The sequence below is a fragment of the Macrobrachium nipponense genome, chromosome 34 (assembly GCF_015104395.2).
Source record: "Macrobrachium nipponense isolate FS-2020 chromosome 34, ASM1510439v2, whole genome shotgun sequence".
NCBI classification, from domain to species: domain Eukaryota; kingdom Metazoa; phylum Arthropoda; class Malacostraca; order Decapoda; family Palaemonidae; genus Macrobrachium; species Macrobrachium nipponense.
Genome location: NC_061095.1, coordinates 19,483,898 through 19,496,969, shown reverse-complemented (window position 1 = coordinate 19,496,969; position 13,072 = coordinate 19,483,898). Strand labels below are relative to the sequence as shown.

Here is a 13,072-nt window from a genome sequence, read left to right as displayed (position 1 = left end):
TAGCTTACCTGCATCAGCCTCCTGTTCAGCGTAGTGACGACCGCGGCACTCTGCCCACAGGTAGAGGAGAAGAACGAAGGAGGAAGAGAAGCCAGTCACACTCTCTTTCACTCGTCCATTCATGCAGTCACACAAGAATGCGATGCTGTTCTGTCCACTCGGGTGCTGGGTAGACTACACAACTTGTTGAGCAGCCACCACGGGTCCCAAGGAAAAAGTTTCCAAGGACCTGTGGGTAATATCCCAAAGGTAGAATGAAGTGAAGGTGGTCTGGTTGGCACAAACCCCTGCCTTCAGAACCTGCGCCAGGGAGAAGTTCTTGCAGAACGCAAGGGTTGGACCAATACCCCTGACTTCGTGGGCTCTCGGACGAAGGGTATGGGTGTCGTCACTGCCATCCATGTCGTACGCCCTCCTGATCACCTTACGCAGCCAGAAAGAAAGTGTTCTTGGAAACTTCTTTCTTGGTAACCCCAGTGCTAGCGAAGAGGCGTTGACACTCAGGCCTGAGGTGCCAAGTTCTCTTCAGATAGCGCCGCAGCGCCCTCACAGGACAAAGTAGCATCTCAACCGCATCATTATCGGTGAAATCCTTAAGGGAGGGGATCGTGAGAGACTCGAACCAGTCGTCAGGGACCGAAGGATTCTGAGTCTTCACTACGAAGTTCGGGACGAAATCGAGTGTCACGGATCCCCATCCCCTGGAACGCTTGACGTCGAAGGAAAGACCATGAAGTTCCCCTACTCTCTTCGCTGATGCCAGGGCCAGCAGGAAGAGGGTCTACTCTTGGAGTGGCTCGAAGGATCTGCGAGTCAAACTCCTAAGGACGAGAGTCACGTTCCACCCTGGGGGCCTGAGTTTCCTGGGTGGGCAAGACTTCTCGAAGCTCTTCATCAGGAGGGAGATCTCGAAAGAAGAGGAGATATCTACACCTCGCAGTTTAAGGACTAGGGCCCAGGCGGCTCTGTATCCTTTAACTGTGGAGATGGAGAGGAGCTTCTCTCGGCGAAGAAAGACGAGAAAATCCACTACCTGCTGAAGAGTGGCTCTGAGAGGAGAGAGACCCCGTCCACGACACCAACCACAGAAGACGGACCACTTACCCTGGTAGACAGCTGCAGAAGACTGTCTGAGGTATCCAGCCATCTCTGTTGCTGCGCTGCGAGAAAAGCCTCTCGCTCGCAAGAGATGGTGGATAACAGCCAGCCGTGAAGACACAGGGACTCGACGGACTGGTGGTACCATTCTACGTGTGGCTGGCACAGGAGGTTGTGCCAGGGGGGAATCTCTCTCAGCGCTTCGGCAAGCAGAGCCAGCAGGTCCCGGTACCAAACGGGGGCGCCACCAGGATCATCCGAAGGTTCGCGGTGATCAGCGCCCTGCTGATCACTTTGCGAATCAGACAGACCAGGGGGAAAGGCGGAAACCAAGAGGTTGTCCCACGGATGTTGAAGAGCATCCTCTGCAGCTGCCCATGGGTCCGGCACAACCGAGTAGAAATCCTGGAGTTTTCTGTTGTGCCGGGTGGCGAACAGATTCATGACTGGACGTCCCCACAGGTTGAAGAGCCTTTCTGCCACGTCTGCATGAAGGGACCATTCGGTTCCTATCACCTGATCCCGACGGCTGAGCTTGTCGGCTACCACATTCCTCTTGCCTGGAATGTAGCAGGCCGACAGCTCTACTGAGTGTGCCACAGCCCACTCGTGCACCTACAACGTCAACTGGTGCAGCAGGAGGGACACTAGGCCCCCTGCTTGTTGACGTTCGCCACTACCGTGATACAGTATTGTCGCTCATCAACACCACCGAGTGTCCTACCAGACGGTCCCGGAACTCTTGGAGAGCGAGGAACGCTTCCTTGAGCTCCCGGACGTTGATGTGAAGGTGCTTGTCACGATGGTCCCACACGCCTGCAGTCAGCAACTCCTCCAGGTGTGCGCCCCATCCCTCGGTCGATGCGTCTGAGAACAGTAACATCTGCGGGGGGAAGAGTGCGAAGAGGCACTCCTCTTATGAGGTTCCCGTCGTCCACCCACCAGGCTAGGTCCTGCCTGACCTCCTCCGTGAGGGACATGGGGAAGAAGGGAGGGTCCCTTGCCTGTGACCAACACTCCTTTAGTCTCCACTGAAGAGACAGCAGGTGAAGACGCCCGTGAGGGACTGGCTTCTCGAGAGACGACAGGTGACTGATCACGACCTGCCACTGCTGAGCTGGTTGCTCCTGTAGAGACAGGAACTGTCTTGCTGCCTCCCTGAACCTGCTGATCCGTGAATCTGCAGGGAAGACTCGCCCTGCTACCATGTCGATCAGCATGCCCAAGTACTTCATCCTCTGCTTGGGCTCGAGGTCTGACTTCTCGTAATTCACTACGATCCCTAGATCGTGGCAGAATTCGAGGAGTCGATCTCTGTCCTGCAGCAACTGCAAGCGGGAGCTCACCAGGACTAACCAATCGTCGAGATACCTCAGAAGACGTATCCCTACCGAGTGGGCCCAAGCCGACACCAGCGTGAAACACTCGCTGTGAACACCTGTGGGGGCGGTTGAGAGACCTGAAACAAAAGTGCCCTGAATTGGTACACCGTCCCGTCGAGGATGAAGTGGAGGTACTTCCTGGAGGATTGATGGATGGGTATCTGGAAATACACGTCCTTCAGATCCACCGAAAGCATAAAGTCGTTCTCACTGATGGAATCGAGCACTAAACGTGATGTTTCCATCGTGAACCGAGTCTGGCGAACGAATCGGTTCAAGGGAGAGAGATCTATCACCGGGTGCCAGCCCCCCGAGGACTTCTCCACCAGGAAAAGTCGACTGTAGAAGACCGGCGACTGATCCCATATGATTATCCCACAGGCAACGTTTCTGCTCAGCATGGCTTCTACTTCCTGCCGAAGCGTCACGTCCTTGGTCGAGCCAGGAACGTAGGTTTGCAGATGGACCAGGTTGGAGGTGAGGGGTGGCCGAGACTCGAAGGGTAATAAATATCCCTCCCAAAGGACGTTCACTATCCAGATCTCCACACCGTAGCGTTGCCATGTTGCCCAATGGCTCGCCAGGCACCCCCAACTTCCGGCAGCAGGTGAGGGGGAACACCATCCCTAGCATTTCCCTCCTCTCTTCGACTTCTTCTTCCCAGATCCTCCTCGAGAGAAAGACTGGGAGGAGGGCTGGTTGCAATCACTCCTTACAGCAGAAGTCGCAGGCAGAGTCTTTCCTCTCAGGTTTGACGAGGCAATCGTCTTGGCTGCAGAGGAAGCGCTAGCTAAACTCTTGGGCTTAGCCGCAGTCGTCCGAGGTTGCCCACCACCTTGGAGACTGCCTGGTGGACAAGACGGTCACTGTCGTCAGTGCGCTGCTGTTCCACCACAGTGTCCACCATCTCTCTGGGGAAGAGAGAGGAGGAACTCCGCACTGGTCTGTTGTGAAGACACAGGGCCGCCTCACGCCCAGCTGCCTTGGTCACTCGGATGAGAACAGCGTCTCTACGCCAGAGAACCAGGTTGGCCCACAGGTTAGCCGTCTGGTGGGCCAGGTAGGAGATGACCCTACCTCCAGACTGGCACAGTATCACAAAAGCCGGGTCCCCTTCAGGAGTGATGTTCCCCAAGGAGGCCACGGCTTTCGACACTGTGAGGACCACAGGTCGATCCAGGAGACTGCTTGAAATGCTGCCATTGCAGTAGATTCCAAGGCAAGTGCCTCTTGCTGCGAGAACCAAAGGTTCTCTGACAGGAGCTGCTGCAGAGACACCCCCGGAGTTAGCCTAGCTAGCTCCGGGTTAACCTGTTTGGGCGGCAGAGGGTCCTCTGAAGGCACGTAGAAGCGCCTCTGTCGCGGTACAGGTGGAAGAAGGAACTTGAAAGACCTACCGGACTGAAGCGAACCCTCCTGTCCGGAGACGAGAGCGTCCACTTGGCTCAGTACGCTGTCAGCCAAGGCCGATCGCGGCAGAACCACCGTCGTCCTGGGTTCCTTCTTAGGTCCCCAGAACGACTCCAAGCCCGATGTGGGCTCAGAAGTTGGGAGCGGCGATCCTTCCCCGAGGTCGTTGTGCTGTCGAATCAGCGCAATAACCTCCGCGAACGACCTCTGGATCTCAGGAGTGACTGCATCCTGAGGAGACGGACTGTCAAGCCCGTCCAGCGAGAATGCCTCCCGAGACCCTCCTCCTTCCACAGGAGGAACCACAACAGACCCCTCCTGGTCTCCTCCTGCCACTTGCGCATATGATCTGGTCGGTCCTAGGACCATGCCAGGTTCATAGGGCGTTGTGGCGGGATCGCGAGGAACGCGCCCATCGCAATCACTCCTCATTGCCTCGCTCTTCCCGGTGAAGCCCGAGGAAGTTGAAGGGATCGGAGAGGAAGACCTGACGCTCCCCCAGCGCCCACCGGCAGAACTGGTGTGCTGAGGGGGCTGCAGGCAATCACCAACCCGTGGTGGCGATCGAGCTGCAGGCCTGGTCGAGCGGCTCTCCCGGGGAGAGCAGCTGGACCGAGAACAGCGGCGACGGTCCCGAGCGTCAGAAGAGCTGCTGCTGGTCCCCCTCTCCGCCCGGTCCCGGTAGGAGCAGCGGTCGGGGGACCTGCAGAGTCGGCGGTCGCGGTGGGAGCGAGGCCTGTCCTCCCAGTGCGTCACGCCGCTTGGACCAGCCGAGGTTGGTTCAGGCGACCGAGGGGACCACTTCCTCGCCTCAGCCCGCGAGCGGTCTGGGACCGTCTCTTCAACCCTGGGTACCAGCGTATCGCCAAGAGAGCGATCGCTGGTCTGGTGGGAGTCGCCTGAGCGACCCCCTCCAGTCTTCCGCTCCATGCCTGGATCCTGGCGCCGAGCGGACTCGGTTGCCTGGGTCTTGGCTGTACAGTCACCTCGGTAACTCTCGCAAACGAGAGGCTGAGATGGTACCTGGCACCGAGGCAGAACCTCTGGCGCCAGGCGAGGAGGTACCGGTGTTAGCCGGCACTCCTCCGGTCCCCGTCTTCTTCCTTGCGGAAGGAGAGATGGGCCCCATTCCCGAAGGAACAGGAGGACCGGCGGAGTGGGACAGACCCTTAGAAGTCTCAGAGCGAGCCTTCTTAGGGGGGAAGAGGCAACCTTCTTCTTCTTCGGCTGTGGGGCCTTAGAAGTTGAAGGGGAAGCAGCAGCAGACGACGACGACAAAGAAGACGATGAAGACGACAACGACACCTTCCTCTTCTTTTTCTTCGTCAGCTTCCTCAGCACCACCGTCAGGTCTTCCATCCAGGACGGAGCCGGGGCAGTTGCCGAAGCAACAGGGCCCGACTGCATCTGTCCGGAAGGACCTGGGGTGGGAGCAGCAACAATACGGGCAGGAACGACGGCGGCAGGAACTGGTACCGGAACTGGAGCGGCAGCATACTCAGGAACAGGAGGTGGGGCAGGAACCAGCGGCATCCTCTGCACAGGAGGCAGGTCCAGGGGAGAGCTCTTGGGACACCGGAAGTCCGGGACTGCAGCAGGAGCGGCAAAACCAGGTGGCAGCATCACAGCGGGCATCATAACCTCCGGCAGCGGCACCTGCACAGCAGCTGTAGGGGTCAACGTGGCTAAGTGCTGGGTGTACACCAGGAGCGGCGGAGCAGCGTAGCCAGGCGTGGACACCATCATGGTAGTCGTAGTAGTTAGCCTGTGCATTACCGGCATGGCCCCTGTCGCCAGGTGACTCAGCAGCCCCTGGATCGTCAGTGTCCCTCGCAGCCCCAGTGAGTACCAGGCCCATCCGAGATCGTCCCCTGTGGCAAGCAGATCTGAGGAAGGAAAAGTCGGGTGAGTTAGTGGGGGGGTCTCCCCTCGCCCCTCGCCCAGGGGGGACAGTTCCCACCCCGAGCGAACGGAGGACCTCAAGTACAACTGGATGTCAGGGTATCTCGCCCCTCCCTCCACGCTCGATTGATCGAGAGAGGAGAAGGAGCGAGAAACTTCCCCCAAAGGGGAAGGAGCCATACGAGGGAGCAGAGATGGAGGGAGAAAAGAAGAAGACGTGTCCGTAACCAAGGGCGTAGCCGGAGAACCCTCCGACGACTCCTTGGCCGGCTTACGCGGCTTCTTCCTCCCCCCATAGTGCTCCCACTGCTCCTCCGACCAAAACACACAAACATCACATGTCTTGGTGCGAGAGCATTCCCGCCCTCTACACCGAGTACAAAACTCATGAGGATCAACCTCAACAGATGATCGAAAGGCCCCACACTTACGGCCCTCCACACCAGGGCAGAATCTGCGGTTGATGGGGGGGCGAGGGGGTCTCTCCGGCTCTTGGGATTCCATTTCGAATCACACTACTCACTGTATGAAATACAAGAACACACATATACTTACGTATATCCTTGCACAAATACACACAGTAAGAGAGAAAGAAAAAAAGCCTTCACGCAGTGAAGCAAACAAAGCATACAACAAGAAGCGGGCAGAGGGGCAAGCAACACGTCCATCCACCTACGCAGCTGAAAGCAAAGTGGCTCCTCTCCTCACAGTCGAGCTTACCGCCAACAGCCGGACAAGTAGTTAACTACCGAACCCCCTTGTTCAAAGCTTACGACCAGTTCAAGCTGCCGCTAAGTACCTTCCTATTGTTAAAGGACCGAGGGTTTGTATACGCAAGGGAACAAAGTAATTTTGTCAGGTAAGAGCACTGCTATCTGCTGACAGCCAACTTAATTTGGTTGGTTTTGTTTTGTTTAGCAACAACAAAACAGTCACAAGGAGATCAGGAGAAAATGTGTGATCAGTAAAATAGCTGATGTACAAAAGTTAAAAAGAAAAAAAAAATATTAGGTTATGTTTTACAACCTTATTTATCATATATATTTTCTTTTTTTGTGCAACAGAACCTAGTCAGGCCATATTGTACGATGCTCTCACTGCATATACTCCTTCTATTAGGGCTCAGTTACCCTTCATCTTTCATGACACTAACTGAAGTACATAGATATGTTGATAAATTGCTCTTCCATGGTTCAGCTTCTGTATGTCTTCATTTCCATTAATCTTACAGAATTCAGTACATAGTGCTGTATGCTAGGGAAGTGAGCTTCACTTGCTCTTTTCTGTTTTACTGCAAAAAGCTCTCTTTCATGTTTTCAGTTATATTTGTAGTGATTTTTAGGCCCACTTATGGGGAATGTTTCAACTTGCTTTGCAGCAGTTTTCACTTCGGCAAGGGATTTTGTCATTACCTTGGGCACATCCTGCTTATCATAATAATTGCAATGTTTCATTTATGCCTTTGTTTTCACAGCCAACCAATGCTTTCAGTTCTCAGCTTACCAGCTTAATGTTTTCATTTCTATCTAATTATAATTCCACTTTGTAGTAACTTCCAGTGTGATTTTATTTTTATGAATTTCATGTTCATTTCCATAATTTCAATATGTTGAGCTTGTTTTATCTTTAGGATATGTATGTTTGCCGTGCTGTTTGCTATGCTGCAGCATGTATGTCAAAGATTGTTTGTGAAGGGTTGTAAGGAATTTCCTTTGATGAGGATTCCACTACCTGTACAGAAAATCCATTCACCATAAGTAATAACCAAACTGGATCCATCAGGTAGAAAATGCAAATGATAATGTTCAAAATCTGACATTGAGAAGTATTTTTAATACAGTATACAGTACAATAACACAAGAGGACAGAAGTTCCTCCTTGGACGAGTGGATTTTGCACTCGGCTACCAATCAGGTGGTCCGAAGTTTGATTCTTGGCTCGGCCAACACGGAACCAGAGAAATGTATATCTGGTGAGAGAAATTAATTTCTCAATATAATGTGGTTTGGATCCCACAATAAGCTGTAGGTCCTGTTGCTAGGTAACCAATTGGTTCCTAGCATCATAAAAATATCTAATCCTTCGGGCCAGCCCTAGGAGAGCTGTTATCAGCTCAGTGATCTGGTAAAACTATGATATACTTTTTTTCTATGGAGAACAAACTTCTATTTTGCCTCAGTGCTAGCCTTGTAAAACAGCACTCTATTTACCGTATTTGCCGGTGTATAAGATGCAACCTCGCATAGGATGCACCTCTATTCTACAAGGCTATTTTGTGGAAAAAACAATTTTAGTATGTTTCTTCATATATTTATTGAAAGATATTTTAAAGAGATTTTGTTGGGAAAAATATCTGATTGCATGAAACACAATACTGTGAGAGTACAAATCCTGGAATAAAGTATGAAATCATATGTAAATTTACAATCACCTTTAAAGGAAATATGGTAATCAATACTACTCAACCAAGAAAATAAGAAAGGGATTACCTTCTCCAAACTATTATTAACATCATATAAGTCCTTGGCATCAGGATGCCAAGCATTGAAGATTGTTCCTTGCCCAATTCCAAGCCTCATATCTTTGAGTAATACACGAATCAGCCATTTCTGCTCTGTTGCGGTCATACTGCGCAGCATTACCAATAGTGAACGCTCAACTTCCTCTGAAATAGACAGGATCAATATTAGGTATTTTCATCAGATCACTAAGTTAAAATACTGAACTTTAATCAGCCTGATCCAAGAGTTTGTCTTAAATAAGAATATCAAAATTTTATCTAATTAGTTAGTTCTTTAACTCATTTCTGGTTGATAAATATAAACATACAAAGTCATTCTGGTTAGTAAAAATTTGAGGGGTGCTTAGTTACCCCCTAAATAGAGAACAGCATTCAACAGCTTCAATTATCATATTTAAAGTTCCCTTACTGAGTATTTCAATTCCAGGCCATAACCCACAAGACAGTCAGTCACGCTTTTTTATGTTTTGGTAGCAGTTTTTTATTTACTATTGTTATAATCATTTCATTGCAACAGGTGTTACTTGGAAACTTTGTTCCTGACATTGAAGGCCCCATTCCTTCAAATAAGTATCAGAAATTACTGTGCATCCTAGGGGCCAAAAGTTACATTTTTAATTAGCCTATCCTAACCCCAGAGGAAGGTTATCATGGCTAGACAGTAATCAGAACTACTGTGTATAATTTTTAAATAAAGCATATAAATATAAATTATAATTAGTTACAATTCCAAATAGTACATGGTTACTTTTTATTACTTTTTGTATATCAAACTAACCACCAATAGACTGTATTCAGAAGGGCATTAGCAGAACAACAGATGAACTTATCTGGTAATGAACATTGTGATTAATTTATTACTTTTACTGCCATTTTATGTCCTAATTAGGGGTAATTTTCCATCTGTAATTCATATAGTTACCAATCACCTCTATGGAGATTATAGTGTGGAGTATAAAGACTACAAAATTAATTCCAATTTAGCTGTTGATTAAGTAGTTGCCTAATAAAAACTTTCTGAAAAACTATTACAATATCTTTTATGGATTAAGTGATTTACTATTTAAAAATACATTCTATACTGCACATCTTACCATGATTTTTAGCAGCATAATTCTCGGCAATACCTGTCAGACGATCATCAACGTCCTCTAAGGTCATTTTTCCTGCATCAGGGCATCGACTTCTAAGTACATAATACGCTACATCTGCAAAATCTCCAGTCTCACCTGCAGCTAACGACTTTGGTTTTCTGTAATATACGTATATTAAAAATGTATTAATTTCATATCTGACATCATAAAATTATAAAATCAGCTTTTCCCTCTATGGGGTTGGACATGAAATGAATTCTCTCCAGTTTCTTTGTTCTTTGGCCTGAACTCATATCATATCTAAATCGTCTTCATTTACATCTTAGTTTATGCCCTTTATCCATGGTTTCAAATGCTTCCTCCATCTTCATCCCCTTCTCATCACTTTTCCAAACCACCTTTGTTTTTGAGATCTCAGTCTTTTATTTTCAGGCTCTTGATATCATATCTCTCTACCACCTCATCTGCATTATTCTTACCATATACTCTGACCATGAATCCTAACATTCCAAGGTCATATATCTTCAAATTCAAAATTTTCCTTGTCAGATCCTGTGTTTCTACTGCATATAGTAGTGCAGGCCTCACATACAACTTGCGAGTCTTTGCTCTCAAAACTAATGGGCATTTTTATTTATCAGTAATGAGTAACCTAGGTATCTCTTCATTTCATCCAAGCCATATCTTGACTTTTACTGCTCTCTCAACTCCTGAGTTACCAGCACTACCCTTGGCAACACTGCTGCCAGGACTGGCAGATAGAGCACTCCCCTTCCAATTGTTCTTCATTCACTTGTCGGTAAAACAAAAATGCTCTAAGACCTGCCTACTATGACAAGAGGGCTGTCAGAGTCCTCTCTTATCTATCTGATGTTTTCATATCTTACTGAGGTACTCAGAATGTGTTTATATTATGGAAGGCAAACCAAATGTTAGCGAATAATTACACCTATTCACCTAAAAAACCATGAAATTTAAGGATCAATTGTGGAAAATTTAATAAAATGTTATTATCTTCTAATATAAAACTGACTTCTTTTTTTAAAGAAGCTCTTTAAGCATACACTAAAATATGAGCAACAAATTTACCTTTAAATAATATGCATTTAAAAATTTTCCAAGATTCTTCTTGCTTTAGGCTTCTGTAGCTTCCAACAATTCACCTGGTAGATGAATGGTATCCATCTGTCTGTTGGTGTGTGTCTAGCCAAGGCATAGTTCATATTTTGAATGATTTGAATCTAGTCATTATTTTTATAAATCAGTTATCCTCATCTTAATCATCATACATACACATTTTTACAACCTTTCATAAAGAAGTACATACCCTAAAAAATTCCTAAATTATATGTTAAAAAAATTAGTACTTCTGTGTGTGTGGTGAGAGAGAGAGAGAGAGAGAGAGAGAGAGAGAGAGAGAGAGAGAGAGAGAGAGAGAGAGAGAGAGAGAGAGAGAGAGAGAGAAACACATTTTTGAAAAATATAAAATGTGTCTTGATCTTCACAAATTTTAGATCTCTGAAGCTTCACAAAACAGCGGTGAAACAACCTAGAACAAGCTAACAATATAATATGATTAACAAAGGAAAAATCTAATGAGTCTAATTATAAAAAACAAAAACATTCTAAAGAACTACTGCCAGCTTGGCATGCTCAAGAAATATGAACAGGTTGGATAAAGATGCCCGAGGTCAAGTAGTACCAGTAATGTCCTACAAGAGACCTCCTCTTCATCTTTTATAAACAAAATGCAGTGAGTTATGGGATCATCACCAATCATAGCAAATGTGACTGATGGGATTGTTATAGTAAAACAATAATTGTCCACTCCAACTGAGTAAAAATATTACTTTCTTTAGTAATAACTAGCTATTATCATCACCTCAAACACTGTGTGACACAAAGGGCTGCTGAGAAATTCCACAATTCATATCTGTCCTGTGCTATTAATTTCCATATGAATATGTAACATCAAAAGTAAAAGCAATGTATAGATCATTAAAAAATCAGGAATAAGATCATTCAAAAATCAGAAAGTACTTTACAAAATACACTAAGTGCTTATAACATATTTCAGTTTAACATCCACTTTACCTAAAATTCAAAAGCTTTTGACCATCTGTTCCATCCTTTTTTAAGCCCAATATGCGTATATAAAGTTCTGCCAGCTTACGTTCCTTTACACCATATGCACCTCTTGCACGATCTAGAGCTGGTAGTAACACTCGAAGCATAGGAAAGAAACTGTCAGGCTGAAATGAAAACATATAGGTTTAATATAGATCCTCAAATATCTAACTGCTGACACTAGCAAGAGAAAGTATACAGTAAAAAGATAAAGTGGAAAGTTAATCTTGCTTTCTTCTTGGGGTGACTACCTCTTGGCTACCACCCATAACACCCAACATTTAAGAATTTATATTAATTTTCAGTAGCATGCTCCTTGTATTCTAGCTGATAAATGCAGACTGTATACAATAAACTTTGTTTTCTTGAACTCTTGACCTCTCCTTTCCAAATAAGTAGCTAGATATTGTGCTGAGATGATTTGTACCATCTACTTAGTCAACTATAAGTTAGACTGCCATAATTGATACCCCAGGCCTCCAAATGAAAAATAACTCAAAATATGACAATTTGTCCAAAATTGCATTTTTCCTAACTATACAAACCTGAGGTCCTTTTACAATAGGAAGGTTACTAGCGGTAGCTGGATAGGTTGTAAGCTTTCGAACAAGGGGTTCGGTAGTTAACTGCTTGTCTGACAGGCGCGCACCACGCGACTGGGAGGTAAACAATCACTTTTGCTTTAGGCCCAAGCAAAAACTGCAGAGTGACGGGTGGCATGAGGTGAGACTATGTGTAAAAGGACCTCAGGTTTGTATAGTTAGGAAAAATGCAATTTTGGACAAATTGTCATTTGTTCCGACACGGAATACAAACCTTCGGTCCTTTTACAATAGGAAGACTCACTTCTTGGTGGGAGGAATCTGAGTCTTTTGTGAACAGACTGGTGTTCGCCCAACCTTGGAAATACCTCCCTGGTTGTAAGAGCGAGGGAGGGATCCAAGCCTCTGTCCGATTGATCGGGGTGTGCACTGCAGGATCAATGGTCAGACCTCTGGACCAAGTACTAAGAGAGAGGCAAGCGTATCTCTTCGTACCAGCAATGCAAGAACTGGTTCCTGTTGCAAGAGCAAATATAAAGTCATGGGTTTGTCTCTTGTTGGCATCCACTTCCCCCCCCTTGTAGGAGGAAGTGGTGGATATTCTGCTCCTATCCCTAGTGAAAGGGGTAGAATGGGCTCTGTCATTTAGCTCACCTGCATCTCGTCCTCATCCAGCGTAGTGACGACCGTAACCCTCTCCCCACAGGTAGAGGAGAAGAAAAAGATGAGAAGAGAAGCCAGTCACTCTCTCATTCGCACATCCATTCTCACAGTCACACCAGGACTATGCTGTTTCAGCCTGCGAGGGTCTGGGTTAGCTACACAACTTGTTGAGCAGCCACCACGGGTCCCAAGGAAAAGGTATCCAAGGACCTGTGGGCAATATCTCGAAGGTAGAAGGACGTGAAGGTAGTCTGGTTGGACCAGACACCTGCCTTCAGGACCTGTGCCACGGAGAAGTTCTTGCGAAACGCAAGGGAAGGACCAATGCTCCTG

At 47.3% G+C, this 13,072-nt stretch overlaps 1 protein-coding gene across 2 annotated transcripts in view; it reads right to left on the bottom strand.

Moving 5' to 3' along the window:
* Positions 1–11,659, bottom strand: part of LOC135207957 (DNA ligase 4-like) — a gene marked incomplete at its 5' end in the record, with an annotated part of 136,148 nt that extends 124,489 nt beyond the window's left edge. For both annotated transcript variants that reach the window (XM_064239977.1, XM_064239978.1), the window contains 3 exon segments: positions 8,282–8,457; positions 9,408–9,565; positions 11,502–11,659. In XM_064239977.1, coding sequence (XP_064096047.1) covers positions 8,282–8,457; positions 9,408–9,565; positions 11,502–11,659 — 492 coding nt within the window.
* Positions 11,660–13,072: the final 1,413 nt, after the last annotated feature.